The sequence below is a fragment of the Protomyces lactucae-debilis genome, assembly GCF_002105105.1.
Source record: "Protomyces lactucae-debilis strain 12-1054 chromosome Unknown BCR37scaffold_2, whole genome shotgun sequence".
Lineage (NCBI taxonomy): Eukaryota > Fungi > Ascomycota > Taphrinomycetes > Taphrinales > Protomycetaceae > Protomyces > Protomyces lactucae-debilis.
In genome coordinates, this window is record NW_024467994.1 from 217,371 (window position 1) to 243,208 (window position 25,838).

The window sequence follows — 25,838 nt, forward strand, 5'->3', positions numbered from 1 at the left end:
CATTTCGGCCCAATCTCGCTTGCTCAGCCTGTGAGCGTGTCAAGCGTTGATGAGAGTGGGCGTCAGGGGAACCCTTCATGTTTCAGATGACGGAAAAATGCCCAACATGGCTGGGCAAAATTTGAAGTTTTGGCTGGCGACTCACTGACGTACCTTCAACCAACGATCTAGCTTGCCTATCAAGGATGAACGTTGTGCTGCGAAACATGCGAATCGATGTGCTGACTCTGAGAGCGGACGGCATCCGTGTTCCGAGGCTCGAAGCGAAGCATGATGCTGAGCGGGAGGGCATCTGCCAAGCATGAGCTTTGCCAGAGTCAGCTACAGAGCTATAAGGCTGATGTATCCCGCTCATCCTTGATGCTGCATTCAAGTCAAGAAGAGCAACAGAGTGTTAGGTACCATGTTGCTTAGAGCTGTGTTGCTAGCAGGCGTGGTCGCTTCGGCCGCTGTGCCCACTGCTGCGACGATCACTGCAGCACCAGTTCCCTTGGGTGATCTAGCCAAGCGTCAAACTGCGACCTATGCAGGTACTTGCACATACTATACTGGTGCGCTTCTCGGCGGCTACATCACTTCGTCGTGTAACGATGCGGCCGTTCCTGGGCCTTTCGCTTCTCAGACATGCGCGGTGCTCGACATCCTCGTTTTGGGCAATGTCAATTGTGGAGGTATTCAGACTGCGACGACCTGCACCACAACATCTGGTCTCTACAACTCAGTCTATCTGTCGTACGGTGGATTCTTAGGGCTTGTGGGATACTGGAAGACCACAGTCATCACGACGACGACATCAGCATGTACAACAGCAACCTTTATGACGCGGCCTGCCAGTGCGGTAGTGACAACAACGTCGAAGACATCTACGACATCGTCAACTACTACAGCAACGACTTCATCTGCGACGCCCTCACCAATCAAGACTTCAGTGCCAGTAACGACGTCGTCGAGCGCTACAAGTACTTTGACCGCTTCCTCGGCTGGTTCTTTGAGTACGAGCTCAGCTACCCCCACGAGCTTTTCAATATCAGCGAGCTCAGTGAGACTGACGACAAGTTCTCTGAGCTCGTCTGCTTTGGTCAGTACGAGCAGCAGCACAGGCACAACGTCTTCTACACGGCTGCCAACGTCCAGTAGCGCCTCAAGCTCGTTGTTTGGTAGCAGCGGCAGCGGTAGCAGCAGCATCAGCATCAGCAGCATCAGCAGCAGCAGCAGCAGCAGCAGCAGCAGCAGCAGCACAATGAGCTCTAGTGCATCAAGTAGCTCAAAGACTACAGGCAGCTCAAGTATCGTGGTCCCCTCGATGGCAAGCTCTCAACTGTCCATCTCTCCCTCGTCCATCTCTTCAACCCAGACCACTTCGAGTGCAAGGACCCTGTCTACGACGGGGTTGTCTTCAAGAATGAGTGCCTCAGCCACCGCCAAACCCACAGCCGGACTGCCTCGCCTGACACAGAATGGGGCAAAGTACCTGGGTTGCTTTCTGGATAACGCGAATCAACGCACATTGCCTGTTCGCGTGGCTGATGTTGGCACAGTCGAAGCCTGTATCACTCATTGTCAGTCTTCTGGGTACACGCTTGCAGGTCTCGAGTATTACTACCAGTGCTTCTGTGGGTACACTGGTACGAATGGTCAGCCACAAATCGACGATGGCTCATGCAATATGGCTTGCAATGACGATAGCACAGAGACATGTGGAGGAGGTAATGCCCTTCAGATGTACAGCCTGCCAGCGCCTACCACGACTTCCCTTCCAGCAGCCACCGCGACAGCTGGTCTGCCCCGCTCGACGAAAAATGGAGGTCAGTACATGGGATGCTTCAAGGATAGCGTCGATCAAAGAGCTTTGCCTGTCCGTCTACCGGATGTCGGCACAGTCGAGGCTTGTCTGGAACAATGCCAATCTACAGGGTACGCTATGGCTGGTCTCGAATACTACTACCAATGCTTCTGTGGCAATGCAGGAACGAACGGGCAGCCCCAAATTGATGATTCGCTGTGCAACACGCCTTGCAATGATGACAAGTCAGAGACGTGTGGTGGAGGTGATGCTGTACAAATTTACAGTATCCGTCCAAGCGGTGCGTCAAGTGCTACAGCATCACCTGTCCCAACTGCAGGTCTACCGCGGCTTTCAAGAAATGGTGGGAACTATCTTGGGTGCTTCAGGGATGATATCAACCAGCGCGCACTACCTGTACGTCTCCAGGATGTTGGGACGATCGAAGCATGCATTACCTTGTGCCAGGCATCAGGATATGCCCTTGCCGGGGTGGAGTATCAATACCAGTGCTTCTGCGGCACGTCTGGCACCAATGGACAGCCCAAGATTGATGATGGCACATGCGACATGCCTTGCAACGATGATAGCACAGAAACATGCGGCGGTGGCAATGCTGTTCAGCTTTATTCTGTCCCTCCAGGCGGCGGTACTCCTACGATTCCTACGTCTGTGTCAACGAATGCTGGGTCTGGTACTCTGCAAGGCTGTTATTCAGATAATGTGAATTATCGCACTCTTCCGAATCAAGTCGCTGATGTTGGTTCCGTGGAACAGTGTGTCAGTAACTGCATCAAAGCTGGCTATTCCCTCGCTGGCGTCGAGTACACTCGTGAGTGTTTTTGCGGCAACATAGCAAGAGCTTCGCTGATTGACAATACACAATGCCAGAAGTACACTTGCTCAGAGAATGGATCCCAGAAGTGTGGCGGTGATTCGGCCATCCAGGTCTACTCATTGCAAAACTCCAATCCTCCTGCTGCCGCTTCCGGTACATGGACAAGTGTTGGCTGCTTGCAGGACTTTTACCCAAGTACAAGGACACTGCAAGGTTACTCAGTCACATCCAACAGCATGACGCCTCAGGTTTGCATGTCCACTTGTCAGGCGAAAGGCTTCACATACGCTGGAGTCGAATACTCTGGTGAGTGCTATTGCGATAGCCAGATTCGCAATAACCCTCAGACAGTTTCTTCCTGTTCCATGGCTTGCTCTGGTGACTCGAGTCAGACGTGCGGTGGCTCCAATGCTATTCAAGTGTACACACTAGGCAGACAGTGACCTTAGAGAACGCGTGTAGTCAAAGTTACTACGGCAATAGCAAGCAGTACTGTGGCCAGGGCAACATTGTGCAGATATACAGCTTGTAGAGTTATTTAGACACTGCTGGCACTGTACCTAGTTCTAGTATGTAGCTGGTCAGGTCCAGGGTTAGGACGGATCTCGGCTGGTGCTGCACGTGCAAACCCGGAACCAGATCCTTCTCTCTCTCTACGCCTCGTCCAAACCAGCTCGATCTCTACCTCAGCTGCCTCTCCTCCTACACGCCTGTCTCTCTAGCAGGCACTCCTCTGCGCAACACACCATCCAAATCAGGCTTTCCTTACCCTCCTTGCTCGACCCTTCTCCGCCGAGGCTTCCAAAGACCCTGGCTCGTTCATCTACTTTTCAGCCACACTCGGTTCCTCGCGCAACGACCCTCGTCCTCGTGTACCTTGCGACAACTCCTTCCCTTCCCGATATCAACTTTCCTTCTGCAAGATGGCAGAATTTGTTAGAGCGCAAATCTTCGGTACGGCTTTCTCTGCTGTTGTTGCTCCACTTGTGGCTGCGATATCTGTTGCTTTTTCTTATGTGATCTTTGTGTACTGACACAATGTGCAGGTACTACCTTTGAGATTACGTCGAGATATGTCGACCTTCAACCTGTCGGCATGGGCGCCTTTGGCCTGGTCTGGTATGCTGTCAATTCACTTTTTGAATACCAAACTAACTTCTCTCTCTCAGTTCTGCTCGTGATGAATTGACACAGCAATCAGTGGCCATCAAAAAGATCATGAAGCCATTCAGCACGCCCGTCCTGTCGAAGCGCACATATCGTGAGCTCAAATTGCTCAAGCACCTTCGGCATGAAAACGTATAGAAACAAAACATGCCCTTGTTGTTTGCTAACTTCAGGTCATTTCTCTCAGCGACATTTTTATTTCACCTCTTGAGGACATCTACTTTGTGACGGAGCTGCTCGGTACGGATCTCCACCGGCTGTTGACCTCACGTCCGCTTGAGAAGCAATTCATCCAGTACTTCTTGTACCAGATCTTGGTATGCATCTGCTATTTTGTGCTCCAAGCAATACTAATTGAAGCGTGGTCTGAAATACGTGCACTCCGCCGGTGTTGTGCACCGTGACTTGAAGCCTAGCAACATTCTCGTCAATGAGAATTGCGACTTGAAGATCTGCGACTTTGGCTTGGCCCGTATCCAAGACCCTCAAATGACGGGCTATGTGTCGACGCGTTACTACCGAGCGCCTGAAATCATGCTGACTTGGCAAAAATACGACATTGAAGTGGACATTTGGTCGGTGGGCTGCATTTTTGCTGAAATGCTGGAAGGCAAGCCTCTCTTCCCTGGAAAGGACCACGTCAATCAATTCAGCATCATTACGGAGTTGTTGGGTACACCGCCTGATGATGTGATTCACACGATTTGCAGTGAAAACACCTTGCGCTTTGTGCAGTCGCTACCGAAGCGGGAAAAGATTCCATTCTCTACCAAATTCCGTAACGCGGATCCCTTGGCTATTGACTTGTTGGAGAAGATGCTGGTGTTTGATCCTCGGAAGCGTATTACGGCTGTGCAAGCTTTGGAGCATGCATACCTCGCTCCGTACCATGACCCAACCGATGAACCTGCGGCGGAACAAGGCTTTGACTGGTCCTTCAACGATGCCGACTTGCCTGTGGATACTTGGAAGGTGATGATGTACAGCGAGATCTTGGACTTCCACAACGTTGAAAATGCAGCACCTGGAGCGGAAGAGGAGCAAGATGGACAACAACAGTAGGAAAATGTGGTCATGGCATCTTGATGTTTTCATTCTTGCGGTTATTTCTATGGCAGGGCGTGCTTTTCGCGCCTGAAAAAAGCCTTTCTCAAAAAGAGACACAAAGTAGAGTCGAGGAAGCTTGTGCGGCAGAGTTCCGTGTCATCTGCTCGTACGCCTTTCCTGGCCTTTGTCTCTTTCATTTCTGCACTCTGTTTAATTCCCTCCTTTCAACCTGAGCTTCTTCAAATAGAACTTGATAACTTGATCAAGCTGAACCTCGCAGAATGCCTGTTCTTCATTCCATTGCGCCATAGAAAACAACTATCCCTGCCGTTGCTTGTGCTTTTTATTTTCCTTGCAGATGATGTATACTTTTCCCTTCCGCCTGACACTAGCACACGCAGGACACAACTTCTTAACTGCCGAGCGGACCTTGAATGTCCGTACCTGCTGCTGATTTTGCGCAAAGAGCGCATTTTGATGTGTGAAGGTTGGGAGAGTCCTTGCTAGCGTTTGTAGTGATGCAGTGGATGCCATACTACTCCTGAAGAGCGCTGATGGAGCAGCCATGAGGGCCCGTGCAAGCATCCTGTCCTGTTGATAAAAGAGTTGTCGTGCTGCCAAGTCGTCCTTCTGGGTTAGAATCCAAGAGCAGGCGATGATGATGATGCTACTCTACAACCACTTCCATCTATCCATCAGCAGAGCGCAGGCAGTATGAGCTGGAACGGTTTCAAGAAGGCAGTAGGCCGCGCAGGCACACAAGTCATGATGAAGGCTGGTCAAGTAGAGAAGACCATCGACCGAGACTTCGAGTCCGAGGAGCGCCGTTTCAGAATGTGAGGCCCCATCGCATGTCTTGCTTTGCAAGATAGATGGCTAACGCATACAGTATGGAGACAGCAGCAAATAAGCTGCAGAAGGAAGCGAAAGGATATCTCGACTCATTGCGCGCAATGACGGCGTCCCAGACCCGGATCGCAGAGACGATTGATGCATTCTATGGAGAGAGCGGCAACAAGGACAATGTCTCGGCGTATTACAAGCAAGCAGTCCAGGATCTCGATGCAGAGACAGTCAAGGAGCTCGATGGACCCTACAGAGAAACTGTCCTCGAACCCATCTCTCGCTTCTGTGCCTACTTCCCAGAAATCAACGAAGCCATCAAGAAGCGTAATCACAAGCTCATCGACTACGATGCTATGCGTGCAAAAGCACGGAAACTCACAGACAAGCCGAGTGATGATCCGACAAAGCTGCCACGAGCAGAGAAGGAAGCATCCATGGCGCAAGATGTGTATGAGCGCATCAACACACAGCTTGTGGATGAGCTACCGCAACTGCTTGACTTGCGTGTGCCGTATCTTGATCCATCGTTTGAAGCGCTCGTCAAGATTCAATTGCGCTTTTGTCGCGAGGCGTATGAACGGATTGCACAGGTCCAGCAGTACTTTGATGCGAGTGTACGGGATGATTATGCTCAGGGTACGCTTGATCAAAAAGTGGAAGAGGTGCTCCAGCAGATGCGAGAGTTGGACATCACCAACATTGCTGGCAAGTAGACGTACTTCTTAATTTGCAGATGACCTGATCACGACTTCATTCATCCGTTGCGTGGCTCTTGTAGTACAAAGAAGATAGTCACTGCAGCTACATCTAACAGGAACAAAGCACACCTGCCTTCCAAGCGAGACTCAAGCCATACCTGGTCAGAGACTTCCCAAGGGCAACTGACGAGATGGGACCTTGACACAACTGCGCTCAGGGGAATTGGCGAATCGCTCGTCGGACCATGTAAAGAAGACTAAGGCTCTATGAAATGCCGAGACGAGCGGCACAAGCTAAAACAAACCTCAAGGTAAAGGTCACCGCGCAAACGAATTGTAAACAGCCAGTCGCTATCCAGGATCATTCTTCATAGCGAGTCAACTCGACCTGCTAAGATGTCCAGCAATTGTGTCCACCAATCCAGATTCCCTAGTGTCAAGTGGAGCAGAGAAAGCTTGGCCGCGTGTCCTAGTGCAGTTCCGTCCTTGAAAAGCCAGCGGGCAACGCTCTCAACGCGCTGCTGGGTAGGCAGGTATGGTAGGAGCTTCCTTGCCAACTCTTTGTATCTTGTACCAGTGCAGAATATATCCACCGTTTGCCAATATAATTTCTGACCGTCGAATGAGCTGAATAGACAGGGTTGATCAGAACACGGGAATGCTTCGACATCTTGCCAAGACGTGGACGTATGATCGGTGCCCAAGATCGCCATGGCTAGTGGACGAGAGATGTTTGTAAGCCTCACGCTGATATCACCATCAACCGTCTTCTCAAAGCTCATGTTAAACCAATCATATCCAATGTTATCGGCAGCTGGCATCCAGTTGAAAACCTCGCGGACGCGATATTCGGCAAAGGCGAACTTCTTGTCCGCAACGATACTTAGCCAGATGTTGGGTAGAACGTGGCGGTGTAAGAAACCAAGATCATCCATATTTTTGGCTGTGAAGACATGGACTAGGGAGTATGTCGGAATGCTCATGAGGAGGGTGAGCTTGTAGCTTGCCATAGGCCCTATGCGCCAATACCATGACTCCAGTATCAGAACGAGGGCAAGCAGCTGATAGACTTGGAGCACTCTGAAGGCAAACATCTTCAGCTGCTCTACCTTGTGTGATGATAGCGATTGACAGCAGCAAGACGCTTTGTAGCTGTCGAGGACCAGGCAGAGTCAGAGTGAGTCACGACTGCTGCATCGGTCAGATGGGCTGCCACTTTGGAATTCGATACAAAAAAAGTGCTTCCAGACAGCTCCTTCTTTGCACTGGCGAGTCCGTAATGTACGGCTGGCTGTCGGATATTGTTGAGTATACTGACTCTTCTACTCCCGATAAATCCGTAAGGGTCAGCGCTGCATTCGCATGAATCCTTCACACAAACACGCTCAGGGGAACATGCAAATCGCTCATCAGACTATGCAAAGAAGACTTAGGCTGTATGAAATGCCGACACGAACAGCACGAGCTAAAACAGATCTTGATGTAATGGCCATTGCGCAGGTAAATTGTGAAAAGGCCAGTCGCCACAAAGGATCCCGCTCTACACAGATCCAACCTTGCCTACACAACTCTTCGCACCACGCGACGGAAGAGTCGCTGGACACAGCCGAGCATGCGTGCGTAATCATCCGGATCCTGTAGCACGACGTCGTCATTGATTGCTGGTTCAAAGTAGCTGAACGGAAGTTGGACGAAAAGAACAAGCTTGACTGCGTTTCTCCGATACGACGAGTCTCTAAGGAGCCAGTGAGCAGCGCTCTCAACGTATTGCTGGGAAGGCAGGTATGGCAGGACATCTTTAGCCAATTCTTTGTATCTGGAATTCAACGGGACTTTCAAGAGCCAGTGGTGAGCGCTCTTGATGTGCTGCTGAAGCGGCAGGCATTGTATGAGATTCTTTGCCAACTCTCTGTATCTGGTACCAGTGTAGAAGAGGTCTATCATACGCCAGTATATCTCTTGTCCATCTGCTGCGCTGAGTAGACGGGTTTTGTTGGAACTCAGGAAGGCTTCAACGTTCTGCGCAGTCGTGGACGTATTATTGGTACCCAGGGCTGCCATGACTAGTGGACGCGAGACGTTTGTGAGCGAAATGCTGATGTCGCCACCCTCTATCTTCTCGAAGCTCATTTGAAACCAATCATATCCAATGACATCGACTTCTGGCATCCAATTCAAAGCCTCGCGTACGCGATATTCGGCAAATGCGAACTTCTTGTCCGTGACCAGGCGTAGCCAATACCCGGGTAAAAAGCGTCGGTACAGGAAACCGAGGTGGTTCATGTCCTTGGCAGCGACGACATGAATAAGGAGGTAGGTAGGTACACCCATGGACAGAATGAAAGAGTATGATGCTAGGGGGTATGATGCTCGGGGCCCAATGCGCCAATACCAGGCCTCCCAGATGATGAAGAGGGTAAGCAAATGAAACAATTGGAAGCAGCGGAAGCTGATCATGTTCAACTGCCTTGTCTTGTGTGTGGTCAGCAAGTGACAGTAGCGAGATGCTTTGTAGCTGTAGAGGAGCGCTGGATGTATGGGAGAGTACCGTCGTCGTTGGTGAGTCAGAGTGAGTCACGACTGCTTTATTAATCAGATGGGCTGCCACTTTGGAATTCTACATCAGAAAAGTGCTTCCAGACAGCTTCTCCTTTGCACTGGCGTGTCTGTGTCGTACGGCTGGCTGCCGGATATTGTTGAGTACACTGACTCTTCTACCACCGATCAATTTGTAACCGTCTGCGCTGCACTCTCATGAAGCCCTTCTCACGGCAGGTAGACACCGCAAGCTGCCGAACTTTTCGAGTAGCAGATCTCGTCCAGGCAGAACCAAGCCTAGTAAAAGATCGGTCTTTCCTGCAAAGAGGTACATGCATCAATTGGCGCGTGGCGCTTGATTGAACTGCTGTCTTGCCAGAATAAACCATGCAATCGGCACACTGATCATGACAAGCATCGGGGTATTTGCCATAGCCTTGTCGCCAATCATACGCCATAGCAGAGGGTTGAGCAAGTGACGCTGTAATGCTTGGCCTAAATTGAAGGGCGATGCGAGGATTCTCAAAAGCGTGGCGCCAGGGGCTTTATAGCGAGTGCCTGTGTAACTGGCGTCTACCAGTTTCCAGTAGATCCTATGCACCTCGGCTTTTGACATGATAGAGACATGGTCTGCAACTGGCCCTTCTAAGCTTGAGCTCGCCAGGACCTTTAGCCGATAAAGGCCATCGTCAAGTAATTCAAAGCTTGTTTTGAAAGTCGCATCGCCTACAATATCGGTAGAGGGCACCCAGCGCAAGATTTCCATTGCTCGATACTTCAAGTAGAGGAGAAATCGCTCGCTCATGACCGGCGTCCAAAACATGAAGCAGGCAACTGCAAGAATATAGCTGCTGTCTGTCCAATTGCGAAGCTTGAGCACATTGACTGTCAGAAAGATCAGTGCCGCCAGAGCAATGGTGTGCATGCCGAGGATAGGTATGCCTGGTCTGAACACGTACACTTCGATGATTGTAAATGTATAGATAACATTACAGAGCTGAAAGAGCCGAAAAGAGAGCAAAGAGAACTTCATGACATGTCTTGGGTGTGCGATGCGTCAAAGAAGCTGGAATAAAGCAGAGTACAGAATCCAGGCCGTGGTAGCTTGATACGGGAATCTGCTTCCCTGGCCCTCTACTACAGCTTGCCCAGTGTTGTACTTGGTGTGCTGTTGAGGTCTCGAGTCTGAACGCGACGCAATTGCAGAGATGAGGCTCGACCACACAAACCGCCACCAGAGTCTGAGTCAGTACGACCCCTAGCAAAGATGCCAGCTGCCCAGAGGCCAGGCATGCCGAGAGCAGACGACCTCGCGTCTACCTGGGCTGCGCTTGAGGAAGGTGTCGCGCAAATCATGGTGTCCCTCAATCAAGGCATGCAACCGGCGCGTTACATGGAACTCTACACGTAAATGGACTACAGCTATTCATGCAGTCAGACTAACAATGCAGCATCATCTACAATTACTGCACGCAAAACAAAATGCAACGCTTTGGGGACGCGGGAAGTAGTGCAGGTTCTCGTGGTGCACACTTGATGGGTGCAGAGCTGTATGACTTGCTCAAGGAATACGTAAAACTGCACCTTGGCCATATTGCGAGAGCAGCAAAGGCACATACAGGTGAGGCATTGTTGCAGTTCTATACCAGGAAATGGCAAGACTTCACAGTCTCAGCTGGCTTCATCCACCACATCTTTCGCTATCTCAATCGCAACTGGGTCAAACGCGAGCTCGATGAGGGACGGACGAATATGCACGATGTCTACACATTTTGTCTGGTTCTATGGAAATCGATTGTGTTTGATGATCTACAAGCTGAGATTATGACAGAAGTGCTCAAACTGATTCGTCGGCAGCGGTCGGGAATGGTTGTGGAGAGCTCGCTCATCAAGCACGTCGTTGACTCGTACGTCTTGTTGGGCCTCGACGAAACTGATCCCGGAAAGTCGACCCTCGACGTCTACCAGCAATTCTTCCATGTTCCCTTCATTGCTGAGACTAGCAAGTTTTACGAACAAGAGTCTGCGGCTGCTATAGCGGAATTGTCCGTACCGGATTACATGAAAAAGGCTGAGGCACGTATTAAGGAGGAAGAAGGCCGGGTCGAACTCTACCTGCACGTTTCAAGTACGAGCAAGCTCATGGCGGCATGCGATCAGGCCTTGATTGCAGCACATGCAGAGGTACTCCAGCAGGCATTTCCGGACCTTATCGAACACGATCGGCAAGACGACATGCAGCGGATGTACAAGTTGCTCGGTCGCATTGCAAAAGGACTGGATCCTATGCGGAAGGCCTTCGAAGAGCATGTGCGCAAGACTGGTCTCGCCTCTGTTGAGAAGAATTGCCCGGATGTCGAAAATGTTGAGCCAAAAGCTTACGTCAATGCTTTGCTCACAGTCCACACAGCCTATAATGGTCTGATTGAGCGTGCCTTCAACTCTGACTCTGACTTTGTTAAATCTCTCGACAAGGCTTGTGGTGAATTTATGAACCGCAACAAGGCTTGTGGCTTTACCAGCGCCAAGTCACCAGAACTGCTTTCCAAGTACTGCGATGGTCTGCTCAAAAAGTCTGCCAAGAATCCGGATGAGCAAGAGGTGGAGGCTGTTCTGCAAGATGTCATGACGGTCTTCAAGTACGTCGAAGACAAGGATGTCTTCATCAAATTTTACACACGACAACTGTCTCGACGCCTAGTAAATGACTTGTCGAACTCAGATGATGCAGAGGCGTCCATGCTATCAAAGCTCAAAGAAGCCTGCGGAGTCGAATATACAAAGAAGCTGCAGCGGATGTTTGGAGACATTACGACGTCGAGGGAGCATCAAGATACATTCAGGACTTACCTCGCACAAAAGGACGAAGATGCACCAGCAGTGGTGGATGCCGACTTCAAGGTTCTCCAGTCCGGTTCATGGCCACTTTATGCGCCGACCACAGAGTTCCTCATCCCTGAGGCGCTGCTCAAGACTGTTGAACAGTTTGCCATGTACTACGATTTCACGCACAATGGACGAAAGCTGCAATGGCTATGGCAGCATAGCAAGGCTGATATCAAGGTCAACTACCTACCTTCAAAGTACACTTTCCAAGTGTCCACCTACCAGCTTGCAATCTTGATGGCATACAACACGACCTTGAGCTTGACTTATACCGAGTTGCAGGCCATCACAGGCATCACCGCGAAGGATCAGCTCGATGGTGCACTCGGCATTCTCGTCAAGGCGAAAGTACTCTTGCTCTCCGAGACCGACGGTCAACGCTATTCGCTCAACACCAACTTCAAGAACAAGAAGCTGAGGATCAACTTGAATCTGCCCATCAAGTCGGAGCAAAAGCAAGAATCAGACGACACACACAAGCATATCGAGGGTGACCGGAAACACATGATCGAGAGTGCCATTGTGCGCATTATGAAGGCGCGAAAGCAGATGAAGCATACTTTGTTGGTTCAGGAGACCATCAATCAGCTCAAGTCGCGCTTCCAGCCCAAAATTTCAGACATCAAGAAGTCGATTGATGGATTGTTGGAGCGTGATTATATCGAGCGGGCGGAGGGCGATGCGAAGGATATGTACTCTTACCTGGCTTGACTTCATTCATGACTTGTTCCCCTTAGCATTTTCATGTCGTACCGTAGCGTGATTGCATCATCCTCGAGCGTCTTTTGGATTTATAGTCACCACGCATCTACACACGACAAGAACAAATCCTCATATGAAGCTGGAACAGGTCAAGGCCGTTCAGGTCGTCGCGGCAGACACGTTTCCGCTCGCAGAGGGTGCCTTGTACCTAGAAGAAATCGAAGAATCCACTCTCTTGCTGCGCATCGGCGAGACATTTGCAGTGACCCTCAAGTCAGACACCATTGCCGGGACAACCGACGATGGTGCCTTTGTGCTCGTCATCAAGAGCGATGCAGCTGACCTGACGATTCGCATCGATGTTGCCAAGGAGACGACAGAGGCAGAACTCGAGGCGTTCGAGCGTATTCTGGTGGATGCAGGGTACATGCTGACTGGTCCACAAGCTGATGCCGACCAGCTTGCACGGACAATTGGTCGCATTGCAGGACAAGCTGCTGACTCTCTCTCTGGATTTGCACGCTCTGGACTCGGCACGGTGCGTGGCAATACTCGTTTTAGCGAGACGACGCACTTCGTCAGTGAGCGATCAGCAGAAGGTGCCAAAGCATTGAGCATACAGGCACAAAAGGTCTCTAGTTGGCTGGGTAAGTCTGTACAGAGCTTTGGCAGCCTTCTTGGCGAATCCTTGGGTACACGCGGGGCGATTGATGATGCGAGTCATGCGGCAGAAGGAACGGTCAGACGAGAAGCGGTGGACACAGCCAAGGATGTTGCTGAGGCTGGACAGATTCTAAGCAACGGCGTCGGCGAAGGTGCCGAGACGGTCGGATCAGCGGCAGCCAAGGCTATAGATGCGCAAGTGCGCCAGACACACGGTGAGGAAGGTGTCAAGCTTGCCCAAGAGGCAAGGACCACAGCGTCTGGCGCGGGCAAGGTCGCTGGGACGGTGGCAATGGAAACGAGCGGTACTGTGCATGCCGGGCATCTTGCGACTGGAGCTGTCTCCAGCAAGTGAGATGACGAAGAAGAGACGACGATATTGATGCTGATGCTGCGATAGACTGTTGATGAACTTAAACCTTGAGCTTTGATAGCAACGACGACGACGACACCCTGAATCCACTTCCTACTTGCTACATCCTACTAATACTGAGTATTTGCAGCAGGCTCTGCTTTTTGGCTTACTCTCTCTGCACAGATGACCATCAAGACGAGGCACAGACGCACTCGCTCCTTCTACGCGGCATCGCCCAGTCCCGCACCGCGAACAGTATTGTACTCCGGCAAGAGACTACCTGTCTCCCAGCAACGTGCTTCCCTGAAGCCGCGCATACGCAAAGCTCATGCATCTGCAAAACCGAGGCCATGCGCTCCGCAAGAGACACTGCCCAGACGTCAATCAGGCGCATACAAGCAGATCAAGAAGCGCAGACTAGATAGAGCCATGCGATGGTTTCCTTGCTTCTCACCAACTGTTGTTCCTTCGCCGCCCATGAGACAGAAGGATATCTTCCTCATGCTTGCTCGTCGCGTGACGGGACCAGACTATACTGGAGCTCTTGATGCTGACCAGACACTCTTGTCGCTATGTGCCGCTCTGAGCAGACTCTCGAAGGAGCATGCAGCTGACTCGTCAGCAGGAAGTTTTGGAACGATAGAACTGGCAAGGATGGTGGCTGCCTTGGCGAGAACCTCGGTGCATGAAGCAGATCAGCGCTTTGATATGCGAACAGTGCCATTCAACCCAGAGCCAGATGTTGAGATGCTGGATGAAGTCTCATACAGAGAGGCAATTCAACGACTGTCTGTACAGCTCAGAGAACTCGAACAAGTCTCTGCTGAAGTACTTGGTTCGCCTCCTATGGTCACCTTTCGCTCATTACCGATTGACCTGCGTCCACCGCCTCCAAGGCTAGATCTGAGGCGCACACGGAGTCTGCCCGCGTTGCCAGATATCCTGGATGATTCACTCGAAGAAGCCGTTGAACGCTGGGCACAAACCTTGACACAATCCCCTGTCTCGGTTGAGAAGCCAGCTGTGGGTATTGCCTTTGAACGGTCGTGCATGCGCTCGACACATCTCAGGCAGAGCGTACTGGATCCAATTTTGGAGGAAGACCTTCCATGTGACTCGCCGCCGTCGCCACCGCCCAATCTCGTCAAAAGTGTAGCTGTTGCGGTTGATGGTCCCGCAGCTAGAATGGAAACAGGACTGGCCACGCTCGAAGATGCTCTAATTCCACTCAACAGGCTCATCTCGTACAGACAGCTCGAAACGAAATGCAACAAGCCAAATCTCAAAGCAGGCCGACCAACACTCAAGACGCCATCAAGAGTTGCAATTGCGGAACGTGCACGGCGCAGAAGAGCAAGACGGTTCGAAGCGGCAGAGGCCGAGAAGAAAGAACGCATTTTGGACGGCAGTCTTGTCGAAAGTGAAACGGTGGCAAAAGCGATTGATGGTACAAGGCCGCTACAAATGAGCAAGCCACGCCTCCTGACAAGCGCCCGATTAGATGATGATCTGCCGCCTTTGCCGATGTCACCAGGTACACCCCGGGTCCCACAAAAGCGACTAGCAAGCTTTGAGCATGACTGTGTGCCGCAAACAGTGTTACCGTCGTCTTCGGTTCGCAGCCTACATGACAGTAGTAGCATCCAACTGCGTTCGCCACCTTTGCTGGCCTCTACTTGGAATCGCTCAACGCTTAGTCACTGCACACCCACGAAGAGCATCGACTGTGCAAGAAGCGAGAAGCGCCGTCGGCGACAAGGTGTGTTCCTCGACACTGCTGCATTCCAGCCCCTTCAACTTGCCTTTTTGGGCTCCATTGGACGCGACAGTCGGCAACCTTCAGTCGTCTTCTGAGGGCAACATATTTCAATACCAAATTGTAGTCTTTCATTTCTTAAGATTCGTCATCAATGACTTTCCAGGCTGCCTGTGCTTTTGCATTTCTCGCCTTGGCCTTGCGTTGATTTTCTCTCTGGTTGGCAAGTCGCTGCGTATGTGAGCGATGCGTCCATCTAGATAATGAATGGGAATATGCTCACCTCAGCACGTAGACAGAGCGTCAGGGCTTCCTTGTGTTCATTGCATGCCCCACCGAATTTGGCCCAGAGACCTGCTTTATGGCATTCTTCGAGAGCAAGAATGAGGTCGTAGCAGCCTGGATGCTTGTGCTCTGAGAGGGGCGGATGCATGGTGTCTAGCGAGTTGTCTCTTGTCCTTTGATGTTGACTCGTTGACTTTGTGGCCTCGACCCCGCCCCGTGCGACAAAGCTGAAATTTAAAGGACAAGACGCGACAGACATCAATACATGGCCGTAGCTAGTGGCTTGCCGAGAAGATAGTGTGGCCTGCAGCTACAGATGCCGCCCAAGAAAGCACGCTACAATGACAAGGCGCGCGCAGGCATGCTTGCCAAGCAACAGGCTTTGCGCAATGCACGGCGCCATGGCAGACACAATGACGAACCGGAAGTGGTGCCAAAGAGCAAGAAGCAGAAGCGCCTTGACAAGTATATCGAGCGAAAGCTACGGGATGATGAAAAGGTCAAGCTGATGGGGATCCTGAGTAAGCAGGAAAAGAGTGAGGGCATGGCTTCTTCGAGAATGCTCAAGCGCACCAAGGGGCAACAAAAGAAGGAATCCTTTGAGCCCTTTGCTGGCTTCAGTGGCAGCGAATCGGAAGAGTCTTCTCCCAGTGAAGACGAATCCTACCTGAAAACAGAAAAGCCTGAAAAGATTGCCCCGAATCAGAGTGGTTTTTCAAAAGCGGCGGTTGTAACTATCAGCAAGAAGCGAAAGCGACCTGCGCTCAAGTACAATTGGCGAGCAAAGCTAGAAGAGGAGAAGCGGAGGAAAACTGGGGTATCATCGGACGAGGGCGATTCGTCTGAAGGCTCTGAGGCAACCTCTTCATCTGAAGACGAAGCCCAATCAGTGAGCTCAGGGATAGAGGAGGCCACAGAGTCTACGACATTCAAAGAATGGGCTCTCGAACAGACTGATATGAAACCACAGAATCAAGTTCTGTCTGCCCCAACAGACTATAAACACACTCCCAGAAGAGCGTCGCGATCGCCGGAGCCTAACGATATTAGCGATTTGGCAGCTCCAGACCTAACGCCTGTTCTTGTGACTAGGCCTACTGACCTAGAAGAGTCAAGAGCCCTCTTACCAGCATTTGCACATGAGCAAGAGATTGTTGAGAAGATCAAGACCCATTCAACAGTCATCATCTCTGGTGCAACAGGTTCCGGAAAGACCACACAGGTACCACAATTTCTCTTTGAAGCTGGATTCACTGGGATTGGTGTAACGCAACCACGTCGAGTTGCCGCTGTGAGCATGGCTCGTCGCGTTGCTGCTGAACTCGGTGATCGTGGAGCAGCTGTTGGCTACCAAATCAGATTCGATTCCAACGTCAAGGCAAGTACGCAAATCAAATTCATGACGGATGGTGTGCTTTTGCGAGAGCTTGCTCTCGACTTGACGCTGAGCAAGTATCAAATTCTCATCATTGACGAAGCGCATGAACGGTCCATCAACACAGATATCCTCATTGGCGTCCTCTCGCGGGTCATTCGACTGCGAAAGGATACGGCATCGCCACTACGACTGGTCATCATGAGTGCCACGCTCCGTGTGTCTGACTTTGCAAACAACACGAGGCTTTTTGCAGTGCCGCCTCCAATCTTGTCCATTGAAGCCAGGCAACATCCAGTCGGCATCCACTTTTCAAGACGCACAGAAATGTCGAGTTATGTGGAGGAGGCATGTAGCAAGGTTGTCAAGATCCATGACAAGCTACCACCTGGTGGTATCCTGGTCTTTTTAACTGGTCAACAAGAGATTGAACAGTGCGCCAGACTCTTGCAGGAAAAGTTTGGATCAAAAGCCAAGTCTTTTGTTAATAAGACGCAGGTCAAGTTGCAGCCAGAAGAGATTATGCTGGAAACGGAGGATTTTGAGATTGATGCGCCATCGGCCGACGATTACGATGGCGATTCCGACTTGTCTGATATCGAGGAGACAGAGCAAGACAAGGCATTAGCAAAGGATTTGAAGACTATGAAGCACGTCCAGATCCTTCCACTCTACTCGCTTCTGCCTACGACTGAACAGATGAGAATTTTTGAGCCAGTGCCCGCACAAACCTGCCAAATTATCCTCGCCACCAATGTAGCAGAAACGTCGCTGACGATTCCTGGTATCCGCTATGTGGTCGATTCGGGACGAGCTAAAGAAAAGGTGTTTGATGGTCGCGTTCAGTCTTTTCAGGTTGGCTGGATCTCAAAGGCCTCCGCTGACCAGCGTTCAGGTCGTGCTGGACGAACAGGACCTGGGCACTGTTATCGCCTCTTCTCAGCTGCCGTGTACGGCGATCAATTTGTTCAGCATGCTGCACCAGAAATTCTGCAGGTTCCAATTGAAGGCGTCGTCTTGCAGATGAAAAGCATGAACATCCATACCATTGTCAATTTCCCCTTTCCCACAGCGCCAGACAGGCAGGCACTCTCACAGGCTGAGAAATTACTACATGTCCTTGGTGCATTGCGCACGGGCAAAACGACGACTGACCCAATGACCATTACAGAGATTGGCAGAACCATGTCGCTGTTCCCACTCACACCAAGATTTGGCAAGATGCTCGTGCTTGGCAATCAACAGCCAGGTCTACTAGCCTATGTCATTGCACTTGTCTCTGCTTTATCGGTAGGTGAGCTCTTCTCACGACAAGACAACGTGGAAGGCGAAGCAGACGAGCGTAATGAGGCGAAGCAAGCTTATGGGCGTGCTATGAACCAGCTATCGGGCCAATTTGACTACGCCGGAGATGTTTGGCGATCTCTCGCTGCCGTCTGCGCATACGACTATGCGTCCGACAAGAAGGACTTTTGCCGCGAGTTTTTCGTTCGACACAAGGCTGCGGAGGAGGTGTGCAAGCTACGCTTACAACTCACACGCCTGGTGAATACCTTATTGGGTAAGAACGCCATCTCATCAACGCTCCGCCTCAAACCACCGACAAGTGCGCAAAAGCACTTGTTGAAGCAGATCTTGACTGCCGGATTCATTGACCAAGTGGCAAGACTTGAAGCGCCTTCCGCCAAAGCTGTCCGCGGCAATTTGCTCAAAGCACCGTATGCGCCACTTGTACCCATTGATGGGAGTCCAGACAATATTGCATTTGCGCATCCAGCCTGCTACACATTCCGAAAGCTCCCTGAAGCACCGGAATTTGTGCTGTATGCGCAGCTCACCCAAGCTGCGTCAGGCACCTTGACTGAAGACGGCGATGAGAAGCAATCGCCCATGCGTTTACAAGTCTTGTGTCCAATTGATGAAGAGGTCTTGCTGGCTGCAGCGCAAGGTACGCCATTACTCAAGTTTGGTACACCGTTGGATTATCCACCACCTACCATGCTGCCCATTGCGCAGAATCGTCGGCGCAGAGAAGTCTACGTTGTGCCGAGAATTGGGGTCGCTGGGAGTGGTCGTCGAGACTGGATGTTGCCGGCCGTCAAACGTACACAGGTCCTGCAGGGAACACGCTGGGTGAATGATGACTGACGACTTCTTGTCGAATATGTATAGCGAAAGGTAATAATCTTTTATTTCGGCAGAAGCTTTTCCGCCATTTGATCAAGTCTTGCAATAGCAGCTGCTTCCGCTGCCGTGATGGGATCCATGTGTGTTGGCGCGAGACGGAGCTGACCTAGGCGGTCCCCAGCACTGCCCATCTTTTTGCCGACATAGCGAGACGCATCTACCTCAAGCAAGAAAGATGTAGCGAGGGTCGATGCTGCATAGGCACCATTATATGCAGAGGCGACATGCCACTGACTGCCTAGATACATCAAAGCATAGAAACATCCTTGCCATGCAGCTTGAACAAGACCAAGTGGCAAGTAGGTTGGAAGTACAGTGCTCACAATGTTGGTCGCACAAAAGCCTGGATGTACAAGGAAATGGCCCTTTTGCTTAAGCACAGTTGTGTACAGCACATCCATGAGTCGCTTCGATGATTCATATGCGTGTGCGTGCGTCAACGCTTGCAAGTCTTCCGGATCAAACGCCTTTGCTGTGGCTTCCAAGCTCGACATCCAAACAATGGAATCAATAGACCCTGCAAGTCGTTTGGAGAGGTAGTAGTGGCTGAGCAGGTTGGCTTGAAACGCAACACCATATCCATCTGCAGTCTTTCCACCGATTCGTTGAATATTGTAGTTTGGCGTTGACAGTGCTGCTATGGGGGCGGTCAAGAGTTGCTTCGCAAACATTCCTAGGTCGAATCGCTCTAGATCAGACATGCCGGCATTGAAGATGCAGGAATCAATGTGCTGTTTCTGAAGACGCTTACAAAGCGCTTCAGTGGACGAGATGCTTACCAAGTCGAGCATTTCGAATTGAATGTGTAGCTGTTCTCCAAATTGTTCAATCTCTTTTGTCAGGCGATCGATGATGGAGTCGGCTTTGGCTTTGCTGCGAACAGTCAAGATGAGTATAAGCTTGAGATCTTTGCAGAGGAGTGCAGGACGGCAATGGTCGAGAATCCGCTGTACACAGCCAAATCCAACGCCGCTGTTAGCACCTGTCAACAAGATAGTGCGGCTCTGTTGCTTTCGTATGCGCAAGTAGGCTAGCTCATGAGCTGTCACTTGCTCTTGACGCAGCAGACGATACATGTGTCCAAGACCCATGACGACAGGGACGGCGACATACGGCCAAAACATGGAGCACAGGGCAAGCTTCTGCCTGAGCGTAATGGTGTCGAATGCGAAAATTTCCGCCAACGAGGCAATCGTGGAGGTAGCCACTTGTATGCTGTACAAACCCACCAGCAAACGCGCCCAAGTCGCGTCCTGTTGTTCGCGATGATATGCCCATACGAGCAGAATGCAAACCGGCAGCTGGAATATCCCCTCAATCCATAGAAAACACTTGAACCAAGCACCAGGATAGCTCTGTCCACCCATCAGCGGGTCGGCAAAAGTGCTAAGGTACCAAGAACGCAGCCATTGCAGCGGCCGCAGGAGTGCAATGTCAGGGTAGATGGGCGTCAGGTCAACGAACAAGGTCGCTGGGATATGAGAGAGGCAGAAGAGGTAAGTTGTCCAGTCTAGCCATGTCCAGGCCGCCCGCTTCATGCTCTGCTTGCACTCGTCCAGAAGCTGTCACCTCGTGATGTCGCAGGCTCGCAGCAGCTTGAAAGTCAAAATCGCGATTCAGATGGGAGAGCAGCAGCAACTTCATGGGAGAGGAGGTCGACAGCTCTACGGCCGTCTGGATGCTAATCTACCCTTGGCACTCGCCCGACCCGCACCAGACCAGCTCGCGCCATCCTGCAACAGCCCACTCACAAAATCACTCGCACTCGGAATTGTTGTTCCGCCCAGTACAAAGCGACAACCAGGCACCTGTGTATTCAGGTCCCGAACGACTTTGGCTTCCGCATATGTCGCACCGCCTATCATGCAAACAATCACATCCTGTGGCTTATCTCTTGATAGAGAGCTCAATCCTGGATAATCATGCGATGAGAGTTTGCCCTTGGATAAGTTGAGCAGTTGCGATTCAAGAAGCGGACGATGTTGGGTGTAGACATTTTCAATGCCCTGCAAGCCTTTGATGCCGCTTCGTGCTTTACTGAAAAGGTCTCCAGATGCATAAAGTGGTTCTTGCCGTTGGGAAGCACCAGCTGTGCCTAGGAGGAGATCCACGGCATCCACCTCTTGCGAAAGTCCAGCTTCCTTGAGCATGCCTTGCAAAGGGCCTGTTGCGTTTTGTGCATGTTGCTCATACCTCAAAGCGTAAAGCAAGACCAGCCGTAGCTTGTTGACAGCGGGAACAGAGGGAAGCATGAGCAATCTTTGTAGCTGTTTGAGATCTGCGGTGTGGTTATCTGCGGTTGCTAGAGATTGTTCCAGCTCACTGACATCCAGCAAGTTATTCTCCCCAACCGATTTGCTGAGCTCTGACATGAGAGCGACATGCTTTGAGACATTTCCTGACAGCTTGCGAAACTCTGGGTAATCCTCAATGAACTTTTTCATGTCTGCCAATGAGTCAAGCTTCTTGTTTGTATTGGTGCGTGTTTGATAAGTCTCGACGTACTCCTTGACAGCGCTACCCAGGTCTCCGAAGTTAAGAAACATGTTACTCATGTAGAATGGGTCTCCTTCTGTTGTCAGGACAATTTCCTTGAGTTCAGGCCGGATGCCATCGACATGCGCAAGAGATACACGGCCATTGCGTATCCCTAGGTGATCATGCACCATCGCTTGATACGTCCATTGCGTCAAGAGTGGCGTGACGGGGTCATTCTTGCGATCAAGCAACAGTAAGATGGGCGGTGTATCGTTCCTGCTAAATTCAAATAGCTTCTCCTCGCGTTCAGCCAATTGGTCCATCTGCATAGCTAGTTGTTTCGCGAGTGGCGAGTTGCGCGCATAACGAATCGTTGGCTTCTTTTTGAGCGACAGCAAGACAGCAGCCAGTCCTTCCGTACACCGCATAAGCGCTTCGTCGTTCCAAGTCTGTGGCGCATCACCATATATCCGCGTTGTTGCAGCCTGTGGTTGAGTCGACAGCGTATAAAAGTCTGCATTAATGGCACTATAGTCCAGATAATGCTCATAAACACCCTTGACGCGCTCCAGCTTGTCTGCTTCTGCGAGCTGCTCAAGGAATGTTTTGCTCAGGATGTTGGTGAAAGTGATGTAGTAGGACCCATAGCGCGGGTCTGCAAGCTCATTGGCGAGTGCAGAGACATTAAGACTTGTTGGGCGACAGAGCACAATGCAGGCGAGATGCTTCATACGCTCGCGCGATGGGTTACGGAGGCGATCTGTAAGGTAGACTTCATGCTCGAGGAGGGCAGACTGGGTGGAGATGAGGGAGAGGATCCGTGTCGTCTCTTCATCTAGCAGAAGCACCTTGATCCCCGGCTGTGCAAGCAGCTTGCCAACATAGGATTGGGCCGCTGCGACGACGTCCATGGCCTAAGCTGTGTCGCGTTGTCGTGGTCGGTATGACGGGTGCGTGTTCCGGTCGCGACCATCCCTACAACAACACTTGACCGGCGACGAGCTTGAGTCTAGCGTGCTGGCTAGGGACTAGCAGGACCTAGAGCTGCAGCATGGATATATGTACACAGCTACAAGATGCAGTCGACATGCTCGGCAAGGAGATGTACTCGGCCTTGTTCTACCTCAATACAAAGCACGACTACCTCGCCTTCCCCGACGATGTCATGGCTCGCCCGCCAGATCTCAAAGTCCAACCAGAACGAGATGAGCCAGCGACATTCAAAGCGAACCAGCAGGAACTAGCGCGCGATATTGTCGGTCAGGTGAAGCAAATTGAGCAGCTGGTACAGGCGTTGCCTGGCTTGACAAGCACTGAAGCAGAGCAGATACAGCGCGTTGCCGCATTGGAGGAGACACTACGTGTTGTCGAAGCACGGCATCATGAGGTACTCAAGGAAAGAGAAGCATTACAAGCACAGACAGAAGCGGTAATTCTTGATTGTACTATACGCATGAGGACAGCCGGAGATGAGGCCTGAAGGGAGTCATGAAGGAAAGCATGGTCGTGAATCGTGTTCATCTACATCATCTCTATCGGAACCAGCCTTCCCCCTCTGCTTGTGCGGCTGCAGCGCTGGGTGCTCCCTCCAGCCCAAGACCCACAGACTCGCCTTGCTGGCCAGCTGAGCGCACCTCAATCACGTACGGGAACGGGTTGGCGTTGTTGCCCTCGTTGTATGGTATCGGCGGGATATACGCATCGTTGCGCTCATTGACGGTCTGGATGACTTGCATCATGCATTGCTCTATCGTCTGTGCCAATGCACGTCGCTGCGCATCGCCTGGTCGTGAAGGCGACGTCAATGAATCGATTGCAATCTGCCAGCTATCCCAACACACTTGCTCCTCTGCCCTGCCTAGGAACCAGCCTTTGCGTGTACGCTTCTCGTAGAACTCTATCGCCAAGACTGGCATACTGCCACGCGCAACGTGGCTGTTGCTGTGACTTGCAGCGCTTGTTGCTTGTGTATGCGCTGCTCTGAGTGCCTTGACATACGCAGCGGCGCGCTCATCCACGAGCGCTTCGACGTGTGGGTCATCGACGGCAGGGACGGGTACGTCGAGAATATCAAGTTGCTTGGGAACGACTTGGCCAAAGAGACGGTGGAAGAGGATTGTATGGAGGAGGGCCCTGACTGCATCCTGTGCCTGGAGCAGGTCGCATGCGTGTATGCGCAGGGAGGAGGCCATGCTGTCACATGTAGCTGGTGGTGGTTGCGGTGTCTGCTGCCTTCTTCTCCCCGCACGACAACAGAAGGCTTTATACTAGTCACTACTACCTAGTGTATAGAGCCAGCTAGGGAAGGAGAAGCTTGAGCCCGGAGACTGTGTCAGCAGCAGACAGACACGAGCAAGATGGTCCGCGACTTCCTCCGCAGGCACAGGAAGAAGCTCCTCACTCTCGGCTTCGTCACAGCCAGCATTTATTACGCGTATGCCTACACAACCGCAAAACTCAGAGACATCTCCGAACGGGCCAGCGACGAGCGACAGGCCAAGGAGAATCTCAAGCGCAGATTCACTCAGAATCAACGCGATGCGACCCTCAATGTCGTTGCATTCCTACCAGAGCTGAGTGGGAAGATCTTGGAGGAACTCAAGGTCGAGAGCATCACGGCAGAGTTGCAGGCCCAGAAGCAAGGCCGCTCTACCAATGCGTCGTCTGTGGGTGAACAAGGCAACAGTGTGGGTGGGCCAGTCAGCCTAATGGATGACACGGCCAGTATCCGCTCCGGCTTCAGTGATTTGACGCACAGCACCATGCAAGTAGGCAGGCGCTCAAAGCTCGATCTCTGGAACGACATCAAAATCACCAGCATTACGCGTATCTTTTCACTTTACTACTGTATTGCGCTGCTGGTCATCCTGACACGCGTTCAGCTCAACCTGGTTGGCCGCAGCAACTACGTCAACAGCGTTCTCTCCGTCATTGCAGAAGACGGCGAAGCACGTATCCGACTACGCGATGCAACATCAGATGATGAAGACGACGAAGACGCCATGACTGAAGAAACGATGCTACTCAACAGGCGCTACATGACATTCGTTTGGTTCCTCCTCAACCGCGGCTGGCGTGGCGTTGTCCAGCGCGTCCAAGTCTGCGTCACTGAAGTCTTCTCCAGACTCGAAGTGCGCGAGGAAATGACCCTTTCGCAACTCAGACTGCTGACATCGCGCGTGCGAAGTATGATTGAGTACAATGGAACAGGCGATGACCACTACAACTGGCTCGCCCACGTCTTGCCGGGTCGTGGTTCTGCTGAAGAATTGGAGATTTGCAAACTGGCAAGTCCAGAACTACAGGAGATTCCAGAGGATCTGCGACAATTACTCGATGAATCGGCACGAGAGTTGGATTCGCATGAAGCGGCATTGCTTGTGAGTCGATGTCTTGATGCAGGTGTTACGGGGCTCTTGGAGCATAAAGTCAAGCGCGCCTTTGGAGCGCGTGAGAAGATGCGTGTTGCCAACATCTTGCCCGTCATGACGCGTGAAGCGCAGTATCTCGCGCAAACATCAGAGAATGGCGATTTGGTGGATGGCGCTTATATGGAAGCCATCAACAGTATCCCGGAACTCGATGGTTTCAGTGCCCGCATGTTTACCAGCTTCCAGATGGACTAGTAGGTTGGCAAGGTCATGATGAATTGGTCCAGGGCAAGCACAAACAGCTCGCACCCAACGACCTGTTCGCCGAGTGCTTGTTGATTTTGGACATGCTTTCGTTTTGGTTGCTCGTCATTTTCGAGGCCTGCCGTTTGGAGGTCTTTCAGTGAACCACCTAGGTCTCGCAGGGACAAGGGGTTCTTGACGACATATTCCGTGTAGAGTGATTCGTAGATACTTCTTAGGACAGGCAGCATCTGCGTTCCTTCGACCTCAGGACTCGTGATGAGGACGAAGCGTAATAGGGACGGTGTTTCTAGGACGTGACAGCGGTAGGCGTCTGTTCTGTAACTGAAGAAGCCGTCTTGTCCCGTGGGAGAGAGCTTGCGGATGAGATTCCGCAGGGAGAAGATGGTGCCAAAGAGCAGCTTGTTGAGGTCTGCACGCGAGAGAGTCGATACACTTGTTCGCCATTGCTTTGTGTAGACGGGCTCGCACTGTCGATTGAAGAGGTGGAATGCATAGATCATAGCAAGGCCAGCCTCAGGATCAATAGGATCTGGCTCTATAAGCACAGAAGCGAGCAATAAGCAATAAGCAATAGCTGGTGGCAGTTGGTCGTGGTC

At 51.5% G+C, this 25,838-nt stretch overlaps 18 protein-coding genes across 18 annotated transcripts; 8 read left to right on the forward strand and 10 right to left on the reverse strand.

Moving 5' to 3' along the window:
• The first annotated feature begins 160 nt into the window (after window positions 1–160).
• Window positions 161–3,230, forward strand: BCR37DRAFT_376150 (WSC domain-containing protein). Its single transcript, XM_040868539.1, has one exon. It carries the CDS (start codon window positions 404–406, stop codon window positions 3,062–3,064), a length of 2,661 nt encoding a protein of 886 aa, XP_040727727.1. The 5' UTR covers window positions 161–403; the 3' UTR covers window positions 3,065–3,230.
• A 57-nt stretch (window positions 3,231–3,287) lies between these two features.
• Window positions 3,288–5,163, forward strand: BCR37DRAFT_376151 (mitogen-activated protein kinase HOG1). The gene is made up of 5 exons (XM_040868540.1): window positions 3,288–3,575; window positions 3,668–3,740; window positions 3,791–3,920; window positions 3,962–4,105; window positions 4,149–5,163. The coding sequence occupies exons 1-5, from the start codon at window positions 3,545–3,547 to the stop codon at window positions 4,848–4,850; spliced, it is 1,080 nt and encodes a 359-aa protein (XP_040727728.1). The 5' UTR covers window positions 3,288–3,544; the 3' UTR covers window positions 4,851–5,163.
• On the reverse strand, window positions 4,774–5,460 carry BCR37DRAFT_376155 (ribosomal protein L36-domain-containing protein). Its single transcript, XM_040868541.1, has one exon. It carries the CDS (start codon window positions 5,418–5,420, stop codon window positions 5,154–5,156), a length of 267 nt encoding a protein of 88 aa, XP_040727729.1. The 5' UTR covers window positions 5,421–5,460; the 3' UTR covers window positions 4,774–5,153.
• Window positions 5,461–5,463: 3 nt separating this feature from the next.
• On the forward strand, window positions 5,464–6,524 carry BCR37DRAFT_376156 (uncharacterized protein). Its single transcript, XM_040868542.1, has 2 exons — window positions 5,464–5,671; window positions 5,725–6,524. The coding sequence occupies exons 1-2, from the start codon at window positions 5,550–5,552 to the stop codon at window positions 6,392–6,394; spliced, it is 792 nt and encodes a 263-aa protein (XP_040727730.1). The 5' UTR covers window positions 5,464–5,549; the 3' UTR covers window positions 6,395–6,524.
• A 46-nt stretch (window positions 6,525–6,570) lies between these two features.
• BCR37DRAFT_128008 (uncharacterized protein) lies at window positions 6,571–7,706 on the reverse strand. Its single transcript, XM_040866047.1, has one exon. The coding sequence runs from the start codon at window positions 7,471–7,473 to the stop codon at window positions 6,748–6,750; it is 726 nt and encodes a 241-aa protein (XP_040727731.1). The 5' UTR covers window positions 7,474–7,706; the 3' UTR covers window positions 6,571–6,747.
• Window positions 7,707–7,939: 233 nt separating this feature from the next.
• On the reverse strand, window positions 7,940–8,836 carry BCR37DRAFT_385339 (uncharacterized protein; the record flags this gene model as incomplete). Its single annotated transcript, XM_040870340.1, has 1 exon — window positions 7,940–8,836. The coding sequence occupies one exon, from the start codon at window positions 8,834–8,836 to the stop codon at window positions 7,940–7,942; it is 897 nt and encodes a 298-aa protein (XP_040727732.1).
• A 209-nt stretch (window positions 8,837–9,045) lies between these two features.
• On the reverse strand, window positions 9,046–10,345 carry BCR37DRAFT_128234 (uncharacterized protein). Its single transcript, XM_040866048.1, has one exon. The coding sequence runs from the start codon at window positions 9,948–9,950 to the stop codon at window positions 9,255–9,257; it is 696 nt and encodes a 231-aa protein (XP_040727733.1). The 5' UTR covers window positions 9,951–10,345; the 3' UTR covers window positions 9,046–9,254.
• BCR37DRAFT_127874 (cullin protein) lies at window positions 10,111–12,589 on the forward strand. Its single transcript, XM_040866046.1, has 2 exons — window positions 10,111–10,324; window positions 10,369–12,589. Exons 1-2 carry the CDS (start codon window positions 10,185–10,187, stop codon window positions 12,512–12,514), a joined length of 2,286 nt encoding a protein of 761 aa, XP_040727734.1. The 5' UTR covers window positions 10,111–10,184; the 3' UTR covers window positions 12,515–12,589.
• Window positions 12,590–12,638: 49 nt separating this feature from the next.
• Window positions 12,639–13,523, forward strand: BCR37DRAFT_390610 (uncharacterized protein; the record flags this gene model as incomplete). The annotated part of the gene is made up of 1 exon (XM_040870883.1): window positions 12,639–13,523. The coding sequence occupies one exon, from the start codon at window positions 12,639–12,641 to the stop codon at window positions 13,521–13,523; it is 885 nt and encodes a 294-aa protein (XP_040727735.1).
• On the forward strand, window positions 13,405–15,694 carry BCR37DRAFT_376160 (uncharacterized protein). The gene has a single exon (XM_040868543.1). It carries the CDS (start codon window positions 13,707–13,709, stop codon window positions 15,375–15,377), a length of 1,671 nt encoding a protein of 556 aa, XP_040727736.1. The 5' UTR covers window positions 13,405–13,706; the 3' UTR covers window positions 15,378–15,694.
• On the reverse strand, window positions 15,418–15,712 carry BCR37DRAFT_390612 (uncharacterized protein; the record flags this gene model as incomplete). The annotated part of the gene is made up of 2 exons (XM_040870884.1): window positions 15,418–15,510; window positions 15,563–15,712. 2 exons carry the CDS (start codon window positions 15,710–15,712, stop codon window positions 15,418–15,420), a joined length of 243 nt encoding a protein of 80 aa, XP_040727737.1.
• Window positions 15,713–15,827: 115 nt separating this feature from the next.
• Window positions 15,828–19,143, forward strand: BCR37DRAFT_376163 (P-loop containing nucleoside triphosphate hydrolase protein). Its single transcript, XM_040868544.1, has one exon. The coding sequence runs from the start codon at window positions 15,881–15,883 to the stop codon at window positions 19,085–19,087; it is 3,207 nt and encodes a 1,068-aa protein (XP_040727738.1). The 5' UTR covers window positions 15,828–15,880; the 3' UTR covers window positions 19,088–19,143.
• A 39-nt stretch (window positions 19,144–19,182) lies between these two features.
• BCR37DRAFT_337826 (uncharacterized protein) lies at window positions 19,183–20,118 on the reverse strand (the record flags this gene model as incomplete). Its single annotated transcript, XM_040867281.1, has 1 exon — window positions 19,183–20,118. A coding segment is annotated over one exon (936 nt), but the record flags the coding sequence as incomplete, so codon positions are not given.
• A 99-nt stretch (window positions 20,119–20,217) lies between these two features.
• On the reverse strand, window positions 20,218–20,664 carry BCR37DRAFT_343141 (transmembrane protein 6/97; the record flags this gene model as incomplete). Its single annotated transcript, XM_040867481.1, has 1 exon — window positions 20,218–20,664. A coding segment is annotated over one exon (447 nt), but the record flags the coding sequence as incomplete, so codon positions are not given.
• BCR37DRAFT_128332 (Sec1 family protein) lies at window positions 20,514–22,555 on the reverse strand. Its single transcript, XM_040866049.1, has one exon. The coding sequence runs from the start codon at window positions 22,513–22,515 to the stop codon at window positions 20,791–20,793; it is 1,725 nt and encodes a 574-aa protein (XP_040727741.1). The 5' UTR covers window positions 22,516–22,555; the 3' UTR covers window positions 20,514–20,790.
• A 100-nt stretch (window positions 22,556–22,655) lies between these two features.
• On the forward strand, window positions 22,656–23,084 carry BCR37DRAFT_343293 (mediator complex, subunit Med21; the record flags this gene model as incomplete). The annotated part of the gene is made up of 1 exon (XM_040867491.1): window positions 22,656–23,084. The coding sequence occupies one exon, from the start codon at window positions 22,656–22,658 to the stop codon at window positions 23,082–23,084; it is 429 nt and encodes a 142-aa protein (XP_040727742.1).
• Window positions 23,085–23,103: 19 nt separating this feature from the next.
• On the reverse strand, window positions 23,104–23,963 carry BCR37DRAFT_376167 (uncharacterized protein). Its single transcript, XM_040868545.1, has one exon. The coding sequence runs from the start codon at window positions 23,794–23,796 to the stop codon at window positions 23,137–23,139; it is 660 nt and encodes a 219-aa protein (XP_040727743.1). The 5' UTR covers window positions 23,797–23,963; the 3' UTR covers window positions 23,104–23,136.
• Window positions 23,964–25,226: 1,263 nt separating this feature from the next.
• On the reverse strand, window positions 25,227–25,742 carry BCR37DRAFT_343546 (transport protein particle subunit bet5; the record flags this gene model as incomplete). The annotated part of the gene is made up of 2 exons (XM_040867512.1): window positions 25,227–25,306; window positions 25,385–25,742. The coding sequence occupies 2 exons, from the start codon at window positions 25,740–25,742 to the stop codon at window positions 25,227–25,229; spliced, it is 438 nt and encodes a 145-aa protein (XP_040727744.1).
• Between the last annotated feature and the right edge of the window lie 96 nt (window positions 25,743–25,838).